General features: G+C 43.6%; 2 protein-coding genes across 3 annotated transcripts in view; one reads left to right on the plus strand and one right to left on the minus strand.

Moving 5' to 3' along the window:
* The first annotated feature begins 1,668 nt into the window (after positions 1–1,668).
* On the plus strand, positions 1,669–7,990 carry LOC142947836 (zinc-binding protein A33-like). Its single transcript, XM_076089700.1, has 2 exons — positions 1,669–1,813; positions 3,539–7,990. Exon 2 carries the CDS (start codon positions 3,548–3,550, stop codon positions 4,907–4,909), a length of 1,362 nt encoding a protein of 453 aa, XP_075945815.1. The 5' UTR covers positions 1,669–1,813; positions 3,539–3,547; the 3' UTR covers positions 4,910–7,990.
* glg1a (golgi glycoprotein 1a) overlaps positions 6,501–16,396 on the minus strand; it is a 30,087-nt gene continuing 20,191 nt past the window's right edge. Inside the window, exons 13-25 of one of the 2 annotated variants that reach the window (XM_076089698.1) lie at positions 15,870–15,932; positions 15,585–15,698; positions 15,295–15,383; positions 14,429–14,546; positions 13,823–13,915; positions 13,490–13,627; positions 12,655–12,778; positions 12,409–12,551; positions 11,878–11,979; positions 11,300–11,407; positions 10,845–10,965; positions 10,190–10,296; positions 6,501–9,493 (exon numbers count right to left, since the gene is read on the minus strand). In XM_076089698.1, coding sequence (XP_075945813.1) covers positions 9,326–9,493; positions 10,190–10,296; positions 10,845–10,965; positions 11,300–11,407; positions 11,878–11,979; positions 12,409–12,551; positions 12,655–12,778; positions 13,490–13,627; positions 13,823–13,915; positions 14,429–14,546; positions 15,295–15,383; positions 15,585–15,698; positions 15,870–15,932 — 1,488 coding nt within the window. In that variant the 3' untranslated portion in view covers positions 6,501–9,325. Of the gene's footprint in view, positions 9,494–10,189; positions 10,297–10,351; positions 10,449–10,844; positions 10,966–11,299; positions 11,408–11,877; positions 11,980–12,408; positions 12,552–12,654; positions 12,779–13,489; positions 13,628–13,822; positions 13,916–14,428; positions 14,547–15,294; positions 15,384–15,584; positions 15,699–15,869; positions 15,933–16,396 lie in introns of those variants that run through there. The other variant, XM_076089699.1, reaches the window with a different exon arrangement.

Consider the following 16,396-nt stretch of genomic DNA (forward strand, 5'->3'; position numbering starts at 1 on the left):
GGTCAAAAACCCTCCTCAGATCCTCCACAAAGTCCACATAAAACACAGTATTTGGCCGATCAAAACTTAATGTTCTCGCGGCCCAGTCCAAAGCCCTTCCCCGCAGTAATCCAACCACGTAGGAGACCTTGGACCCGTCCGAATCAAAAGTCTGAGGCTGCTGGGTCCATAATGGTCAGTTCGTTCTGTCACGGGAGTTCTCGGTTTAGGACCCAATTGCAAGACCACAGGAGAAAGAAGTTGATACAACAGATTTTATTAAGCCAGAATAAAGGAGGACAGGAAGGTGTGGAGCCCGTGGTCCGACACAGGAGGGCAGGCAGCTCGACGGTGTGAGTCCCGTGGCTCGACACCGGAGGGTAGGCAGCTCGACGGTGTGAGTCCCGCGGCTCGACACCGGAGGGTAGGCAGATCGACGGTGTGAGTCCCGCGGCTCGACACCGGAGGGTAGGCAGCTCGACGGTGTGAGTCCCGCGGCTCGACACCGGAGGGTAGGCAGCTCGACGGTGTGAGTCCCGCGGCTCGACACCGGAGGGCAGGCAGAGCGACGGTGTGAAGTCCCGTGGCTCGACACCGGAGGCCAGGCAGAGCGACGGTGTGAAGTCCGTTGGAACTCAACAGAGGGCACGGGGGATTCCCGGACCGGCGGACACCGGAGGCAGGCGCTCGAGGCAGAAGGTGATACGGGGTTGAAGCGGGTGAAAGACGGTATAAACTGACAACACAGGTCTGGAGGACCAGGGTTCAAATACTGCCCAGATCTCGTTAGTAGGATCTGGGTCTGGTGTGTCAGCCCGGAGGAGGTGATTAGCTGAAGTGGCTGCAGCTGTGTTGCCATGGGGGGTGTCTGGTCTGACAGGGATCCTGACACTCTAGTACATCAGTAGATTAAAGATTACTGCTATAAACCAAAGTGGACAGGTGTTTAAAAGTAGTTTAATGTATGTAATAAAATATGAAATACAACAGTGAATACTATTACACAAGCACCAATGCTTTAACCAATAAATACTAATACATCCATATGTAATTGACAGTAAACTAACCATCATCAATAATACTGTTCTCAAACCAAAGAAATATGAATGTAAACATGCATATAACTGTAAATAGTACAAGACTTATGGATGAAGCCTATTTTGTGAACTTTAAGGCAAAAGATTAAGAGGATTGTGCACTGAGATGCTCACTCTAAGAGTCCATGTGCACAGGGAACTTCTTGAACATCACTTCCCGTTACTCTGACTATTTACTATTGCAGCTATTCACCATCGCCACTAGGTGTCACTAAAGGACATACAAAATAAACCAATACACTGGTCCATTACACATGCAGTCTTTTCAAAATAAACTTCTGTCTTCACAGGAAACAACTCAGTTAGGTTTAAGCAACAAAACTACTGAGTTAGGTTTAGGAAAATATATTATTATCTTATTACAACTTTATTTAAACACAACGAGATACACACAAACAGTTAAAACACGTAAAACAAACATACAGTATTTCAGATTTAAAATTTAAAACACAAAAAAAGACAAAATAATAAAGAAAAAGTCAAAACTCATCTTGTTTGAATGTCAAGGTGTTTCCACAGATGTCATAAGACGTCAATCACAGAGCTTCACTGAGAGGAGGAGCAACTCTGAAAGAGGAGAGATGCAACTTCACATTTCCTGAAGTGAAAGTGAAAGTTATTCTGAGCGACAGCAGAGCTGCAGTCGAGACAAGTCTCTCTGTTTCTCTCTGAAGAAACATTCAACTGAATCCAGCAGCTTCTTCTCAACAACACAACAGAGTCTCTGACAAACTCTGGTGAGTAAACTGTTCTACAGACTAAATGTAGTCAAGATGTAGTTCAAGAGAGAAACCAATGCTGTAGCCAAGAACAATAAGTAACATCAGATAAACTAGGCCTGCTAAAAGCTAACTAGTGGAGCTTAATGTATCTGATTTTATCTCTTGACTTTAATTACCTGTAAAGGCAGAAATTTGACGTATTACAACAAGCTGTTACACAATCTGGTAAATATCCAATGTGACTGTTTCTGTAGTTACTGCTGTCTGTCTTTGTGACGCAGTTCAGCTGATAATATCTGATGTAACATAAAACCTCAGAACTACTCGGACAGGAAGTTCCACTGGACAAATGTTTAGCTGAGGTCCACGTGGTGACCGTGGGGGTTGTGGAGAGAAATGATATATATAGTGTAATAATATGTCTCATTTATAAAGTGTGTAGGATCCATACTTAAAGTGTACGTGCGCACAAAAGCTGGAAATGGCACACCGCCAAAAAACTAAAATTGAACTTGTATAAACAGATCAGCCTCTACACGCCCACATTCAACCACAAACTGTGAATACAAGCATTGTAGTAGTTGTGACTCATCAGCACTAATAATACTGCTGCTTTGAGAGTTTATGATGAAGAGGATTTAGACGTGCAAAGTAACATGTGATATGAAGTGACATTAAATGTGTGAGAGGCGTCATCACATCACATTTAATTCCTACAATCTGACTTCAATTCACCACCTTGGGTCAGAGGCTCAGGTGAGACCCCCCCCCCCCAGCAGTAGCTTCCATCTTTTCTTCTGCAAATGTAATGTGTCTGCTTCTCTCATCATCATCATCATCTCTCTGCTCCTCCTCTTCCTCCTCTTTGTCCGAGCTGACTCTCTGACACTAAAGGTCTCCCTCAGACACTTCAATTCAACAAGTGATGAAGACAAATAGCTTTGTGTTGAGTTGAATATTAAATCTGATTTAAAATGTTTAGCCTACTTTATATGTGACTCAAATAACAATATAAGCAGCAGAGTAGCAGTATTAATTATTATTATATTATTTAATGTGCGATGTGACAGTAATGGAGGGATCACTTTGTGTTTTGGGGGTTTTAAATTATTTTTCTCATTTAAATGATATAAACAAGAACCAGATGTGTTGGGATGTTTTCACTGCAATGCTGAAGACATCAGATTGGTTTATCATTGTTTCATTTAAGTATTTAGTTTATTCTATTATTAGAATAACTAACAGCAGCTAAGAGTCAAATGCTACAGTCATAAAAGAGACAGACATGAATGCATGATGTTAGTGACTCATAGTGATGTCATCTCTTCCAACCTTCCTGTTGTCATGACATCATCCCAGACAGGTGCTCAGACCAGGTGTAAACATTTAGAAAATATGCAACTCAACCGCATACTACTTACTGTGTACTTCTACTTCAGACGGATGAGTTGTACTACGACATTTACCTGGAAATGTTACTGGTTACATTGCAGATTCAGATTTGACTCAAACAATATAACAGTTAAACTATGATGCATTAATATTCATTAAACTATCCAACATCTGATTAGACTTTAAACCTCCACGTTGAACTGACGTTAAGTAAATTTAAGTACATCGTGCTGATGAAGCCTCTCTTTCACTCTTCACTTCATTTGAATGCAGGACTTTTACTGTGTTAATACTTTTACTGTTATTAAATTAATAAAAGTTGTATTTTTGCCACACACTTGTTCTCAGAGTGTAGACATGTCTGCTGCAGGAGAAGTTCCCTGTGACGTCTGCACTGGAACCAAACTGAAGGCCCTGAAGTCCTGTCTGGTGTGTCTGGTCTCCTACTGTGAGACTCACCTGGATCTTCATCTGACAACGTTAGGTCTGAAAAGACATCAGCTGATCGACCCTGTGGAGAACCTGGAAGGCAGGATGTGTACGGAGCACGATAAACTGCTGGAGCTGTTCTGTAAGACCGACCAGATGTGTGTCTGCATGCTCTGCACTATTTCAGACCACAAGACACATGATGTTGTTCCTCTGAAAGAAGAATATGAAGGAAAGAAGGCCGAGCTGGGGAAGACTGAGGCTGAAATCCAGCAGATGATCCAGAAGAGACGACTGAAGATACATGAGATCAAACACTCAGTGGAGCTCAGTGAGGAAGATGCAGACAGAGAGATAGCAGATGGTGTTCAGGTCTTCACCGCTCTGAAGGAGTCTGTTGAGAGAAGCCAGGCCGAGCTCATCGACACGATCAAAGAGAAGCAGAGAAAGACAGAGAAACAGGCTGAAGGCTTCATCAAAGAGCTGGAACAGGAAATCTCTGAGCTGAAGAAGAGAAGCACTGAGGTGGAGCAGCTCTCACGCTCTGAAGACCCCCTGGACATGCTCCAAAGCTTCAGGACCCTGAACACTGCGACACCCACCAAAGACTGGACCAGAGTCAACGCCCGTCCACTACATGAGGGGACTGTGAGAAAAGCTTTGAATCAGCTGGAGGAGACGCTCAGTGAACGGATAAAGAATCTTCTTGAGGTCGAGCTGAAGAGGGTCCAGCAGTCTGCAGTGGATGTGACACTTGATCCTGATACAGCACATCCCAACCTCATCCTGTCTGATGATGGAAAACAAGTTAAATGTGGTGATGTAGAGAAGAATCTCCCAGACAATCCAGAGAGATTTGATTCTTGTACTTGTGTTTTAGCAAAGCAGAGTTTCTCTTCAGGAAGATTTTACTACGAGGTTCAGGTTAAAGGGAAGATTAAGTGGGATTTAGGAGTGGCCAGAGAGTCGATCAACAGGAAGGGAAGAATCAAACTGTCTCCTCAGAATGGTTACTGGATGATATGGTTGAGGAATGAGAATCAGTACGAAGCTTGTGCTGACTCGTTAGTCCGTCTCTCTCTGAAGTCTCAGCCTCAGAAGGTGGGGGTGTTTGTGGATTATGAGGAGGGTCTGGTCTCCTTTTATGACGTTGATGCTGCAGCTCTTATCTACTCCTTTACTGGCTGCTGCTTCACTGAGAAACTCTTCCCATTCTTTAGTCCTGATCTTAATCTTAGTGGTATAAACTCTGCTCCTCTGATCATCTCTCATGTCAATCACACCGAGTAGAAAAAACACATAATTTTTTTTACAGAGATTCACAATCATTTGATGCAATAAATGTATATGTTTATTGATTTGTAGAGTGTATACATAGTGTTTGTCTTAGATATTTTTGTTTTGTTTTTTTATTTTCTGATCATTGTGATTATAAGAAGTGTTGCATACTGGCACAAATCACTGAAGAGCAGTTTATGAATAAGACAAACGTTATGTTTTTCTCTCTTTTTATTTTTAAATAAAAAATGATAAATAAAGTCACAATGTGTGTGATTAAGTTATTTTGTTTTTGTTTGATATCACAGCTGAATAAACAGCTGATGGTGTTTCTAATGACACCAAATCATGTGATTAAAAACACCATCAGCTGTTCTCAGACTGACTTGAGCTGACGAGCTCCAACACCCATCACATGTGAGAGAGTTGGTTATGTAAAATAATGTGGTGATATTTAAGGTTTGAGTTGAGTTAGAGCAGCTGATGTGAACACTAAACCAGTGCTGCTAGTTAGAGAATAAATGATGTCTGAGGACGCCCTCTAGTGGAGTTCATGACTAACTGCAGCCTGTGTTCATATGAGGAAATGCTCTTAATAAATAACTAGTCTGATGCTGAAGCAGATCACATCAGTGGTGGGCCGTGTGTTTTATACCCGAGCCTTCACTGCTGTCCTACTACAGTTGAACCACCTCCTAATAACCTCATTATGACGCAGCATGACGGAGGCGTCATCATTAACGGACAATGCATAGTCAAAATCAATGTAATCAACACAATGACAAGAATAAACTCACAAGAACCAGTCACATATTTATATGACAACAAAGCAGGTAGAACATAAAACTCAAATAACACGATTCAACAGGCCTCTGCACAATCCAGCAAAACTGCGGCACTAAATCACGCATTGCACCACACACACACTCAAGAGCACCATTCTTCACATCAGAGCGAACAATATTAACCACATCATAGACAAATGAACACAGTAGTAACTCTACTGCAGATGTAAAAACAAAGCACTTCACTTACCAGAGCTGCTGTTCACTATTTAAAGACAAAGTCCATCCTCCTTTCTTTGTTAATAAAGTTTAATCTCACGGTTGTTCAGTACATCCGTGTGTTTTAGTTCCAGTAAGAAGTCCTTCTCCATTCATGGACGCCAGTGAAGACAGTCGAGCCTCCCCAGTTGTATCTCTTGAACAGGTTTTAATGCGTTTGAGGTTGAAAATGTCCGCTCCACAGAGGCAGCAGATATTGGGATTGTCACCGCCCAACATGCCAAAAATGTAATATCACATAAAAACTACTTACATATCTTTAAACTTTAACTCTTACTACTACAAAGTTCTGCTAGCTAGTTTCACAACAGTCACTCTAGCCCACTGACCAAACTAACTAGCCAGCTGTCCTCTCCTGAGATAATGTTTTCCTACATTAGGTCTAATGTAGGTGGACCATGTTGGTCCACCTGAAGGGCTTTGATAGACACACAATACAGGGTAGTAAATACATTCACTGATGGTTTGAGTCCGAGCTTCGTTTGACAAGAAGAAATCTCCTGAAGACGGGTTTGAAATGAACACACCGGACTATAGAATAGAAACCTTGCAGACTTTATTATTATTATTAACAAACTGTCCAATTTTCATCTGTACAGAACAAAAAGAAACTCCAAAAAAGAAAGAAAAGTGGACAGGGGGGGGGGGGGGGGGGGGGGGTAATTAATCAGATGATCAGGAGTTCAATGAAATCAGACACAAAGCATCGTTTACAAAAGAAAGATCTTAATCATCAAACTTAAAAATTAAGAAATGTTCTAGTCACCATCGATCGGGACGAGAACGGCGAGGAAACGGAGATCGCACTCTGTGGGACACACACACGCACACGCACAAGCTCCTCTGCCGGGTGCTGCAGGGGGTTCTGGGATGTTCTGTACAGCGGGATCCCTTCGGCGGGACGACGAGTAGGCACGCTTTGATAAAAACCCCCGACGTCAGATGAAGAAATAAAAAGTGAAGGCAGTTCAACGTTATCAGGACGAAACAACAAACAAAGCTAACCGCTCGATTTACAGTCTGTCATCAGTATAGTACACATGTACACATGATCGAGCTGGGAGAGGAGAGACTCAACCCGACCCCCCAACGTTACACCTTCTTCCTCCGGCATCAAACTGCAGGCTGAGCAGAAACACACCAGATCCAGAGAACCCAAACCCCTGAGCCGGCTCCGTTCTACCCAATAAGACTATGAGATACAGTCTAAGTCCCGCCCCCTTTCCTCCCCAAAGAAAAAGCTAGTTCGTGGACCTTTGAGCTAAAATCATTGTTACTTTTCCTTGTTGTCCAGTTTTGTTTTTTTTCTGCTCTGTTTTTGTGCGTGTTTCTCACATCAAAGATCATTTACTTGTGACGAAGCAGAAAGAAACGACTCTTGTACACGAGACAATGCGTTCAAGTTTGGTTTTTGCTTCATGTCTGTAGTTTGGTTCGTTTTTTAAAACTGGAACCAAAGAAAGAAAAACTTCCGACACATTTCCTGTTCAGGTTGAACGGTTACAGGTACATTTAAAGGTACAGTGTGTAGTATTTAAGGAGGATCTATTGGCAGAAGTGTTGTATATTAAGTATGTTTTTCTCTTCAGGGAGCCGGCCGCCATGTTTCTACAGTAACATAGAACCGAGAAACCAAACAATGACTCCAGTTCCCTACACGCTTGTAACACGGGAGAAGTTTCAGTTGGTTGCATTCTGCATCCTCGCCACTAGATGTCGCCAAATTTCACACAATGCACCTTTAACAAAAACCTAACTACAGATAAAGAATCGTGAAAATGAACCCTCTTCTGTCTTCGTATCCACATCACTGATTATGTTTGATGGAGCATGAACGCACCAGTGGTCATCCCCAAAGTATCATCACATTAAAAACACATCGACGCTCCGCCTCTAAAACCTTTCACATTATGTCACCAGAGACCAGGACGCCTGCTGTCTAAGAAACTCAGTCTGCCCACCGGAGAGGCGTTCACCGTCACTGGAGCAGGTTGATGCCCGGAGGAGGCCGACCGACCCGACCCGACCCCCCCCCCCCCCCCCCCCCCGACAGGAAGGAGGGACGCTCGCTCGCTGGAGAAAAGGCAACTGGAGAACATTCAAATCATAGAAAAAAAAAAAAAGAAAAAGAAAAAATGACTAAACATTAGTAAACAAATAAATAAGGCTATGACAAAACAAAAACAAAACAAAAAAAAAAAAAATATATATATATATATATTTTTTTTCATAGATATATAAAAAAAACAATAAAAAAAACGAAAAATGTGCATTGCAGTATCATCTTTACACAAAAATGTTCATATCTAGAATATTTTTATTTCTTTATTCAGTTTTTCCTTCTTCCTGCATTGCTGTCAGGTTCTCCGTACCAACCAGCTCAACACCAACAGCCGCTCTGCGTGTGCTCATGACCGCAAAAAATTTTTTTTTTTTAAAAAAGCCAGTCTGCCGTTTCAGAAAGCAAAAATAAAAATATCCACAAGTACTTCCTGCTGGAAGAAGAGATTCTGAGCGAGCTGGCTGGGAGTGTTTGAGATGTGTCCCCGTCCTCTCCGGGTCTCCATCTGTGGCTCGGTGGAGGGCTGGCTGGTTGGCACCGCCCACCCGGCAGTCCCATGGCGATAAAATCTAACCAACACATCAGCAACAAAAAAAAGAAGATGTATCCAGAGCCAAAACAACCCCCGAAAAACCCTTTAGCAGGACGACAAACTAGAACAATATGGTGGTAGAAAGACAGTTTCAATCACTCACACACACTATCAGATATACACACACACACAATCTCTCACACATACACACACTGTAGTCATTGAAATACTGGAGTCATTAAACTGCTCTATACATGAGCATTTCCCACTTTCTACACATTTACACGGAATATGATTTGACCTCATATTCTTACAAGCACCTCCCCCTCTTTGCCCCACAGCCAATGGGGTGGGGGGGGGGGTGGGGGGGGGGGGGGGGGGGAAGTAAACAACTGGAGAGTAATACTGCATCTACATCAGGCGAGTATGGAGTAAAACCACAAGAGGACCCTGCGCTCGTTATCGAAGCTCGGGAAGAGAAGAAGAGGCAGCAGGGGGCGTGGTCTCCTGGAGAGAGTGGGCGGGGCTCATGAAAAGGAAGGAATAGCAGGTGAGTCACTGATCGAGCCGACTGTCGTCTACAGGATTGTGGGTAATGTCATTCCAGCGATGAAGAAGAAGAGCCAAAAGGTGTTTGTAGATGAAGAGGGGGGTGAGGGGAGTTGAAGTGGAGAGGGGGGGGGGGGTTAAGAGAGGGAGGTGTGTGGTTCTCGTCAGCGGTGGTCGTTTCTCTTGTCGTGGGCGTGTCCTGACCCCGGAGGGGGTGGGGTCTACCTGTCCTTCAGCTCCTGAGTGACGCGCTTGGTGAATCGGCCACAGAGCAGCCCCACCATGAAGAGCAGCGCCACGCCGGCCCCGATCACAGTCAGGATGTAGTTCTTGGACGGCGACGTCATCACCTGCATGGCCAGGTCTGAGAAGCCCTCGGCAGGAGCCACCTGACAGGAAGTGAGGAGCTCACATCAGCGTACTTCATGCAGTTCCAAAATAAAAGCCCCTTTAAGTCAGATTTTATACATCTTGTTAACTCCGTTTCAAAATGAAAAGCCTATTTATCACTGATTTTATGTAGCTCATTCCACCCATTTCAAAGTAAAAGCCCATATAAAGTGTTTTGCACAGCTCATTAAGTCAGTTTCAAATTAAAGTTCACTTTTTTGCAGCTTATTCAATTATTTTCAAAATAAAGGACCCCTTTAAAACAATGTTCTATAGCTCATTCAGTAAATTTCAAAATAAGAAAAGCTTTTAAACAGTTTATGCAGCTTGTTCACCCAATTAAAATGTGTACTTGAATCCGACTAAAAGCTTGTTACATCAATTTAAAAGTTAAATTGTAAAACAAAGAATTTAAGGGGCAAATTGTTCAAATAAATAAAAGATGCACAACTCTTCACACTATTGAGAAAGTAAAGCAGCTCTCACAGTTCATGTTTCGTTGAGGACGAAATCTTTGAGCATTTTATTGTTGTCGTCTTTTTGTTTTATTAAATTTTGTGACGTTTTTTCCGAAACTTTGGAAAGTTGAAGTTGATACAAAGAACTCGCTCATCAAATGTACATTCTCTAAAAAAAGAACACATTTGAAAACCGATCGTTTAAATGTAAGCGAGGCTTTCTGAAGTTTGACGTACCTTTGCAGCGTAGCTCCACATGTCGATGCGATCCTGAAGCCTCTTCTTGCACTCCGGCTGCAGACGAACTCGTTTGTCCTGCAGCGCCTCCATCAGACACGACATCTCTGAGGAAGCAACGCAACATTCATCAGACACGACATCTCTGAGGAAGCAACGCAACATTCATCAGACACGACATCTCTGAGGAAGCAACGCAACATTCATCAGCCACGACATCTCTGAGGAAGCAACGCAACATTCATCAGACACGACATCTCTGAGGAAGCAACGCAACATTCAACGTTTGAGGTCGGAGGATTTAGAGACAAACGTAAGAAGCTATTTAGTTTATTAAATCTCTTAATTTTAGTGCTGATGAAGTAATTAAACAAACCTGTGTGTTAAATAATGTTTGTAGACTTGATGTTTGTTAATAAAGAGAAGAAAAGGCTGTTAACACATCTAAACGTTACATCTTTAGCATCGTCTTATCTCATCACACTTCTTTTTGTTGCACTTTTATTTCTCAAGAGTCCAAAATAAGATCTATGTTAGAAGAATTTAAAATAATGAACTTTCACTTTAAATCTATTTAATACAGTTCAATACTAATCATATCCGACTTCCTGTGTTTGTATCTTCTCTGTTTATGTTTGTTTGTTTGTGGACTCACGGCGCCCCCTGCCAGGTGGGATGGCTGCACATTGATGTTTGATGTCCAGAGCGCACGCCGTGTGGAGGACGGGGTCCACGAAGATGTCCGCCTTACTCTCCTTCAGCATGTTCAGCACCTCCTGCAGGAGGAGGAGGAAGAGAGATGGGAGAGTAGAGGAAGGTGATGATAAAAGGAGGCAGATGAGGAAGAGGAGAAGAAGGTTTCAAACCCTGCAGTCGGATAAAATGTCTCGTACTTGATGCTGAAAATTTGATTATTTTCGACAGAAACTTCTCATTATCGTCATTTATCATTTAATAATAGTTATTATCATAAATTATGAAAAGTTATTATCATGAATTCTGTGAATGCCAGTTGAGGAAACGGTTGTGTATTAAAACCCGAGACGTGATGGCGCTGTGGTTTCCTGCCCTCCTCGGCGGTCAGTGAAGGCAGCACACAGGTTTCTTTACCTTCTTACATCCTTCCTGTTTGACCTTCAGCAGGTTGACCTTCAGACACTCCTCCACCTGCCCCGTCTGCTCCTGAGCCGCTGCTTCCTCCGGACACAGCCGGGAGATCTGGAAGACATTAAAACAGCTGTTTATGTGCTGCCACAGAGCCTCTGAGCAAGGCACCGAGCCCCCACGGCCTACATCTTTAACATAAAGAAGAAAGATCTTCTCAGCTGTTATTATCTGCTCAGCTTTGTTCCAGCAGCCACTTCATAAATATTCTCTAAATTTTGCCAGACACGCAATATTAAGCTTTGATTCGGTTTCTTTTTCTGATGGAAGCGTTCATCACAAATGATGTGTTCAAGGACCGTCGGAAAGATCATAATGTGACCATTAAGACCATTTTTAGTTCACGGCTTCTGACTGTGATAAACGGTGGGATTTTTTAAAGAAAACATGCTTTTCATTCAGAGCGTTAACATTCCAGACTGACTAATACTTATAATTCACCACGAGGCTTTCAGAGAGAGAGAGAGAGAGTGCGTGCGTGCGTGCGTGCGTGTGTATATATAAGAAAGCATGAATGTATGAACCTCCTGTGTGCAGTGGATCTGCAGCTGAGGGTCCAGTCTGTAGTCCAGAGCCGACTCCTGCAGGACGACCTGGATCTGAGCCTCGCAGTCTGGAGACAAACGCTGTGACAACACAAACACACAATCATTTATATCTCTATGACTTAAATTACTTCCAAGAACCTTCCAGGACTCAAGTTTCTTATTTCGAGGTTAACTGTCTTCAGGACCTTTTGATGCATCGAATGGTTCATGATTTAATATTCTGTATCTACTGTATGAACATCACATATTCTGATGTCATCTTCAACATATACACACACATGTCTGTTTCTCAAGCACAGGCTTTTAGCTCTTAATGCTATTTGTTCATTATATTGTTTCTTCATCTTTCATCCTAAATAGCTGTCCAAGATGAGCTGGTTTCCATCTGTAATTAACAGTAACACATGTTTATTGTAAGAAAGATAAAACGGCTAATTCAAGGACAACTCTGAGGAGTCTTTAATTTGGAGCATCTTGGACGAGTTGTTTACGATCAACGCGTCTCACCTGGTCGGCGTATTTGAGCTTGAGGCAGGCGATGACCTGACCCTCCAGCTCGCTGTCGGCCGTCGCCTTGTTCAGGATGGGCTGACAGAACTTGGGGATGTCGGCTTTACAGGCCTTCCTCAGCACCGGGTTCAGCCTGTAGTCTGGAAGAAAACACACACACGGATACAGCAGGTGTACTCGTGGTCGTGAGGTAGAAGTCGGATGTAATAATTAAGCCGTATGTGTGGGTGTGTGTGTGTTTACCTGTGTTCTGGGTGATCTGTCTCTTGGTGATCATCTGTTTGCATTTAGGATCCATCAGCTCGCTGTTCTTGTTCTGCTTCAGACACTGAAGAACGTTCTTTCCCTCCGACTCCGAACAGAACCGCTGAAAAAAAACATTTCTCTGAATTTCTGCAGTTCAATTCACCGCGTTCACACGGCGGCCATCTTGCTCTTTTGTCACGCTATATAGCTGTGGTGAAGTGGTCCAAATTATTTGACTATTGTAAGCCAGCTAAGTGTTGAAATCATGGAAACGATAAGTCAATAATGTTCCCCAAAATAATCCAGACAAATGGATCCAGCGAGATCCACAATGTTGAAGGAAAGACCACCGGCATGTGACAGCGGGCTAATGCTAGCTAAAGGCTGACTAAGACGAACTGTCAGCCACTAACGTTAGCTGGTTTTACTGGTCTACCCCGATCACGTGGTGCAGGTTTTACTGGCCTACTCCGATCACGTGGTGCAGGTTTTACTGGCATACCCCGATCACGTGGTGCAGGTTTTACTGGCATACCCCGATCACGTGGTGCAGGTTTTACTGGCATACCCCGATCACGTGGTGCTGGTTTTACTGGCATACCCCGATCACGTGGTGCAGGTTTTACTGGCATACCCCGATCACGTGGTGCAGGTTTTACTGGCATACCCCGATCACGTGGTGCAGGTTTTACTGGCATACCCCGATCACGTGGTGCTGGTTTTACTGGCCTACCCCGATCACGTGGTGCTGGTTTTACTAGCCTACCCCGATCACGTGGTGCAGGTTTTACTGGCCTACCCTGATCATGTGGTGCTGGTTTTACTGGCCTACCCTGATCATGTGCTTGCAGACTCTCATCAGCTGGTAGTCCAGCTCAGGATCAACCATCTCCACCTCCTGCAGCTTGAAGATCCGCTGGTGGCAACGCTGAGTCAGCTGACGCTTGTTCTCCTTCAGACACTCGATGACCTACAGAGACAGAAAGCGACGGATGTGATGCAACTTCAATCTCAAAGTTAATTCTACATTCTTGCACACAATAAAGTCCTGCAAAGAAATATATGAACAGTGAATGAAGCACATAGTACCACACACCTGTACTCCGTTTATTAAGGTGTGTGTGTGTGTGCGTGTGCGTGTGCGTGTGCGTGTGTAGCCGCTGACCTGTGCGTTGCCGAAGGCCACATTCTGACACAGTCGGTTGATGTCCTGCTTACAGGAGTCGTACAACTCCGGCTCCAGACGGATGTCCTCCGACTGAGAGAGAAAGAGAGTTTACAGATAAAAACACTTTTAATCTGCAGGAGAAGAAGAAGAAACTCAGACCGGCTTAAAGGAAACACGCCAAGAGAAGAAGAGTAAAGATGTGTTTGCTGTCGGCCTGCTGAGGTTTTTAGAAGCTGGACATCAAATCCAGTGAACTTCTCTCTGACCGACACACACATCCTGTCTGATGGAGAGTTATACACAGTTCATACCTTTATGTTCTAAGTGCTAACATCTGGAGTAAATCTTGAGCGTTAAAGCAGCAGTTTACTGCCTGTGGCTTTGGAATCAATCTGGTTCAGGTGTCCACTTACTTTTGTCTTCAGTGCATCAACTTTAAATTTTTTTCAGTTTCCTGTTTCAGTTAAAAAAAACAACAGGTTGTGTGGTCTCGTTGTCTCTGAGCTGTTGACTGAGTGACAGTGAGGCTCTGAGCCAATCAGACGTCGACTGTGTGTGTGTGTGTGTGTGTTTGGTGACCCCCCCCCCCGTCTCAGAACGTACCATCTCCACCTCCTCCACCCGCAGCTGTTTACGACACTTGATGGACACCCGCTGCTCCTTGGCATCCTGCAGGGTGTCGTTCCTCACCGTGGTGCTGAGACAGATCACCACGTCCACCCTGAAGGGGGGGGGGGGGGGGGGGGAGACAGAGAAAGAGACACAGAGAGAGAGACAGAGTTCAGAGGTCAACACTCATTCCAGAGCTTCATGTCAGATTCTTCTCCTCCTCTCAGCTGTGGATTCAACAGATTCTTCTCGATGATATTGTTGTTAAAATGCCTCCAGTGTTTCTCAATAATTACACTTTCATAATGAAGAGACAGTAGTAATTAGACGGGTGGGACGCCTCTCCAAAAATAACTACAACATATAAAACAGTGCGACAATGTTTCTGCAGTTTTTCGGTTTTCTATTTTTTTCTCCAGTTATTTTTGTTCTGATCTTAAAAACAAAAGTAAACGAACGCTACACTGATTTTATGTAACGAAGTGAAATATTAAACCTTTCAATTCCTCCCAAAAAGCAACAACCCGCTCTGAACGGCTGTAAACGTCATTTTTTCCCAGACTTCCACACAAACCTCTGTCACACAGTTCTAAACTCTGCTCAGGATTCACTGGACGGAAACTAAATAAAAAATAAAAAAGTGTTTTGTCAGCAAAAGCCTCAGGAGGAGTTTGAGGCGAGTGAGCTGAGCGGCGATCATTTACGAAAACACCTGCAACACAATAAAAGCATCACTTTCCACCTTTGAGCTCAGAATATTCAGTCACACGATGTTCTTCCCAAAGGTCCACTTAGAACACAGACAGGAAGTAAACCTTCTGTTACAGATGTGATGGTCAGAGTCTAGTTGAGCGTCTTACTTCTTCTTGATATTGGGACACAGCTTGAGGACGTCCTCCTTGCAGGCCGTCTTGAACTTGTAGGAGAAACGGAAATCTTTGATCTGAATCTGTAGACGGACAGAGCAGCTCGTTAGCGATGACTCGGCAGGAAACACGCAGAGCACGTCTCTGAGAACTCATTGAGATAAAGCACCAGCAGAATGAACACACGCTTTATGTTCGATATGATGCATTGGTATCATCGGTCCCGTTGCACGTCAGCGGAGATATAAAACATCATGACGACACATTGTGATCCGTCTGCTCACCAGCTGGAAGTGAGTCACTCCCACAGAACACTTCTCATTCATCTCCTTCTGGTGTTTGTTCTGAACCAAACACTCCATCAGGTCACCACTGTTGATCTGGTTATCTGCTACCTCCTGAGACACAGGGAGGGAGAGACAGGGAGACAGATAGAGACAGACAGGGAGAGAGACACAGACAATTTCGTTAGATAGAAACATGTGAATTTTGGAAATTATAACATCCATATTTCTTCAATCGATTTTGACGTTTGGAGTTATTGGATCAGAGACTCAGTGCAGACTCACATGGCAGTAGGTCTGGACGACGGGTTCACACGCCTGCATCAGCAGAGCCTCCATCTGAATATCCTGAGGACACAAAGAAACAAAAAGATGGAGTGAGACCAGATCACTTCTGCTCTTACTCCATCAGGAGAGAGAGAGGCTGGTTTACAGTCTGGAGGTCGACAAAACCAAATGCTCCCACTCTCTCCATTAACTACTCTGTTCTCTGGCTTTTCCCGGTAACTTATCATTATGAAGTAAATGTTTATGGCACAATGTAATGGCTTCAGAATAATGACACCATTATGGCGTTTGGACTGGTTCCCTGTAAGCCTCACTTTCACTCTGCAGTGCGTCAACCATTGAGCAACGAAACAGGAAGAGATTAGCGCTTCTGTTTCCCACAGTAGCTGTCGTTAGCCATCTCCAGCTACCAAAGAGCATTAGTGTCATGTGCAACGTGGACACACATCTGCTCATTGCATTTGTAAATACACATTTAATGACTTGTAAGACCTTCTTTATACCTATAAAAGTAAAAAAAAAAA

This window comes from Anarhichas minor, unplaced genomic scaffold (assembly GCF_050575085.1).
Source record: "Anarhichas minor isolate MPS153535 unplaced genomic scaffold, ASM5057508v1 ptg000011l, whole genome shotgun sequence".
In the NCBI taxonomy this organism is placed as follows: Eukaryota; Metazoa; Chordata; class Actinopteri; order Perciformes; family Anarhichadidae; genus Anarhichas; species Anarhichas minor.

Bases quoted from the DNA above. Each gene is read 5' to 3' on its own strand.
- LOC142947836 (XM_076089700.1), top strand. From the start codon at position 3,548: ATGTCTGCTGCAGGAGAAGTTCCCTGTGACGTCTGCACTGGAACCAAA.